General features: G+C 54.7%; 1 protein-coding gene across 1 annotated transcript; it reads right to left on the bottom strand.

Moving 5' to 3' along the window:
- Nucleotides 1-2,059: 2,059 nt before the first annotated feature.
- Nucleotides 2,060-4,194, bottom strand: LOC123140154 (epimerase family protein SDR39U1 homolog, chloroplastic). The gene is made up of 7 exons (XM_044559895.1): nucleotides 3,863-4,194; nucleotides 3,664-3,729; nucleotides 3,452-3,573; nucleotides 3,316-3,360; nucleotides 3,076-3,172; nucleotides 2,592-2,820; nucleotides 2,060-2,470 (listed from the first exon to the last, which is right to left on the bottom strand). Exons 1-7 carry the CDS (start codon nucleotides 4,086-4,088, stop codon nucleotides 2,149-2,151), a joined length of 1,107 nt encoding a protein of 368 aa, XP_044415830.1. The 5' UTR covers nucleotides 4,089-4,194; the 3' UTR covers nucleotides 2,060-2,148.
- Nucleotides 4,195-4,463: the final 269 nt, after the last annotated feature.

The raw sequence follows: 4,463 nt of genomic DNA, 5'->3' as shown, positions 1-4,463 counted from the left end.
GGCGAGCGGGACGACAAAGCAAGCGAGGCCAACGGCGACGACGCGGCCACTGGTTCGGCAGATCTTTTAACAACTGGCAACTTTGTAAAGAAAAAACCTTGCGTGCATGTGTATTCGAGTGGCTGAGACGATGTGGCAGTCAAAGCACACTTGGCAGCGGTTGACTCGGGCCAGATCAGCATGTACGTAGACCAAACCGTATAATGGACCGTAGATGAGCCCCTAGTGCAAGTTTGGTGACTGTATTTCTGGTATTTAACCACAAGGACTAAGGCTAACGCCAGTGCAAGTAAATGGATCAGCATGTATGTATGTATGTATGTAAGAGCATCTCCAGCCGTTGGCCCCTCGGGGGGCTCGAAAAATCGCCGCCTGGGAGCGACCCGGCGCTAAAATTCGGCTTGGGGGCAATCGGGTTCCCAGCCGCCGCCCCCAATGCCCTTTTTTAAACACTTTTTAAAAGAAATTCGGCTAAAATTCGGTAAACAGGACAAAGATTCGACAAACAGGACATAAACTTCGGCGTTCCACAGTATTTTACATAGAAAACATAAAATTTACTAAAAAAAATAAAGAGTCGCGATTACATGCCAAAGAACTCGCTGAACACGGTGAAGTCGCCGCTGTCGTCGTCGTCCTTCTCCTTCTTCATGCGGCCGTCCCTGCTGGACCCCTGCCCGGGGTCGCCCTGGCGGATAGGTTTGGCCGGTGGCGGCGCGTCGTCATCGTTGTCTTCAAGCACGATGACGCCCCCTTCGTCGCGCTCACGACGGTGCGCGGCGATCTCCTCCACAGCGCAACACTAGCGCTCCATCTCCACTTGGGCCCAATCTTCCCGCGCCCATCTTCGGCTTGACGAGGCGGGGAGGGGCCGAGGAGGAGGCAAGCCCGGCCTCGTTGATGATGATGCCGGCGCTGAGGGTGCGCCGACCGAGCAGCATTTACGCGGGCTCGGTATTGACGCTGAAGAGCGCCGACGACCCGGAGGAGTGGGAGGAGGATCGGGAGGAGGAGGAAGAGGAGCCGGTCCTCCTCGACATCCATTGGCCGCCACTCCGGCGGGGGATTGGGCCAGCCGGGTACGTCAGCGGTGGATCGTTGCCGCCCTCGAGGTACTCGAGGATGGTGTGGAGCGTGCGGCCGGGGGCGCCCCACCACAGGCGGCGGCCGTCGCTGTTTTTGCTCCCCCTCACCACTGGCGCGTTGTTGATAAAGGCCAACCGCTCCGCTTGCCGGCGTTCGAAGTACGCAGCCCACGCCTCATGGTTGCCGGCGTCGTACTCCGGGAGGCCCCGCTGCTCCTCCGACAGAGAAGCCCGCACACGCTCGATCTCGACGTGGAAGTAGTTGGAGCGCATGACGTCGTGCAGCGGGGGGACGGGGACGCCCCCAGCGCTGAGCGTCCACCGCCCCGTCGCCATTGGCTACGTGCAGGAGATGGGCTTCCCACTCGTGCAGAGAGCGGCGGCCAAAGCCATTGGCCGCCACCCCATCGCTGGGGAACCTTATGCCCATCGTCTGCGGCGGCTATGAACGGGGGGAGAGAGGACAGAGAGTTCGGCGCGGCGGCTGTGCACGAAGAGAGAGAGGGGCTGCGGGCGGGTGTGTCCACCGGCGAGGAAGGTGCTGCTTTATATAGCGGCCGGGGGGCGGCGGCGTGTGTACGCGTGGCGGGGGGGGGGGGGGGGGGGCGTCGCCGCACTACGCTGCCCGTGAGGAATCACTGGAAGGCCGACCGGCGGCAGCCTTGGCATTGATTCCCCGTGGAAAACCGAGGCGATGTAAGGACAACGAGGCGGGGGTCGCTGACTCGGCGGGCCCGTCGTTCTTTCGCGCCAACAACGATTGCCCCGTCGCTCGTCGGGTTCGGCTTGGGTCCGCCTGCCCCTGGCGAAAAATGGACTCCTGAAACGTGGCTAGGCTATTTTCTCAGCGTCGGCGATAAAAAAATGACCCTGACACGGTGTGTAGGGGGCGCGGCTGGAGATGCTCTAATCTATGGCAAATTGATGAGGAGGTGCGCCTTGTAACAGTCATTGTTATTAAAGCAAGACTTATATTTAGGAACAGAGGGAGTATTATATTAGTATATTACGTATTATACAAGAGAGAAAATTAAGGAAAAGACAAGAGAAGGTAGCGAGGTAGCTAGAGTTGTTTGGCGATGATGGCCTTGAGCGCATCTCGGACGTAGGGGTAGCGGTAGGAGAAGCCGAGGTGGGTGGCCCTGGCAGGGAGCACCTTCTGGCCGTCCAGCACCACCGTGGCGCCTTCTCCCAGCAGGGCCTTGATGGCCAGCCCTGGCACCGGCAGCCAGGACGGGCGGCCCACCACCTGCCCCAGCCGGTCGCACAGCTCCGACAGCCGCACCGGGTTGGGCGCCGTGCCGTTGATGACGCCCGTGTAGGCCGGGTTCCGCAGGGACTCGTAGATGAGATCCACCAGGTCGTCCACATGAATCCAAGAGAACCTAGATAAATTGGAGATGCAGATTCAGTATTTGTATTTATACCTCCAAACAAGAAGAAGAAGAAGAAGAAGAAGAAGAAGAAGAAGGAGAAGAAGAAGAAGAAGAAGAAGAAGAAGAAGACCATTGTGTTCCTGTGCCGAGCGGCCCTCCGGCAAACATCATGAAGAGGGGGATCATCTTGGCCAGAGCGCCGCCGTCCTTGCCGAGGACGACTCCGATCCGAATGAGCACCAGCCGGACGTGCTCCTGCTTCACTTGCCGTGCCCGGCCCTCCCATTCTCGGCATACATGTGCCAGGTAGTCATTGCCTGATGGGCTGGATTCATCGAAGCTGTCCGTCTCGCTGGTGCCTGCAATTGCAATTCTTCTTCTTGTATTTTTCTTTTAATTTTTGGTTAAAAAAAGAAAAGATTGATTGTGCTTGCTTGCTTGCTTGCTTCATCAAATCAAATCAAATCAATTTATTAAGGATTCTTCTATTCTTGTTGTGGTTAAAAAAAATTGATTGATTGATTAAGCTGCTTGCTTGATCAAATCAAATCAATTTAAGAAGAAGAAGAAGAAGAAGAAGAAGAAGAAGAAGAAGAAGAAGAAAGTGTAGGTACCGTAGTAGCCGACGGCTGTTGCACTGACGAAAACAGAGGGGCCATTGCCATTGCCATTGCTGCTGGCACTAGTGCTAGTATTGACGTGATCCACAACCTAGGTTCAGTTTAATCCCATCCATCAAATTCAGTTCAACTGTTTATTCAGATGCATCCAGATTAAGGTGATTAAAAACGAGAGGACAGACTAAATTGAAGCATGCGGATATATGATGAAGTAGTGTAGAGTAGAGTAGCTACCTTTGAGGTGACATTGACTCGGCTCTGCAGAATTTCCTTCTTAACCTGCATGCATGTATTCATGGAGCTAATGTATGGGTCAAGTGAATTTGAAGACAAGACTAGAAGTAGGTAGACTGTTAGCACTAGTTCCAACCTCTGGTGACCACCTGGTGCTGATGGGCATTCCTGCGAGGTTGACAACACCAGTTGAGTCCCTGATGCATCGCTCCCAATCTCCCTCCTTGTCCGCGATGGTCACGCCCGGATACCTCGAAGCTGCATTCCATTTCCATTTCCTTTTCCATTTCCATTTCCATTTCCATTTCCATTTGTATATAAGAACAAGGAGTGGTGTGGTGTGCTTACCAGGGAAAACAGAGGAGGCCTTGTTCTTGGAGGTGGAGCGTGTCAAGACGCACACCTTGTGATCCTCTGCTTTTTGCATTCAGTTTCAGTTTCAGTTTCAGTTTCAGTTTCATTTTCATTTTCATTCAGGCATGCGTGAGTCAGTCAGTGGGTGAGATGAGGTGCAAATTAAAAGAGCAGAGCAGAGCAGTGGAGATACCGGATAGGAGCTTGTCCACGAGCCTGCGTCCGATGAACCCCGTGGCTCCGGTGATGGACACAGTCATCATGGATGAGCTGGAGGAGACCTCATCGCTGCTTGTGGTTGAGCTTGAACAGAAGCAGCAGAATCCTCGCCTCAGTCTGCTAGTCCTCCTAGTCGGCTGGGCGGTGGAGAAGGAGGAGGAGGAGGAGGAGGAAGAGGGAAACAAGACGCGGATGGCCATTGCTGGCCTTCCCCCAGCTAGCGCTAGCGCCTGCACCAGGGATGAGGGTGGGGGTGGGGGTGGAGGTTGGATAAGGAAGCAAGGTTGGTTCTCTGCAGTGCACCACCAGCACCAGGATAGGACTCCTTCCTTTCTTTTTCTTTCTGGTAGGCTTTGCTTTGTTGGCCAGATTTGCGCCAGCCACACGGCCACGGGGGCTACTGGTTCCACTCGAGTAAACCCTCAGAAATCCCACCGCGTCCGCAAACAGCAGGGTCAGTCCGCGGACACTTGTTCGCTGTTAGACTCTATATACACTGGGCCCTACCTGTAATTGTGTTGTACATTATATACTCTCTATATAATACAAAGACCGCCCTATGGTGCATCCTACGC

This window comes from Triticum aestivum, chromosome 6B (assembly GCF_018294505.1).
Source record: "Triticum aestivum cultivar Chinese Spring chromosome 6B, IWGSC CS RefSeq v2.1, whole genome shotgun sequence".
NCBI classification, from domain to species: Eukaryota; Viridiplantae; Streptophyta; class Magnoliopsida; order Poales; family Poaceae; genus Triticum; species Triticum aestivum.
The sequence above is the reverse complement of the archived record's forward strand: the minus strand, read 5'-3'. Positions and strand labels throughout refer to the sequence as shown.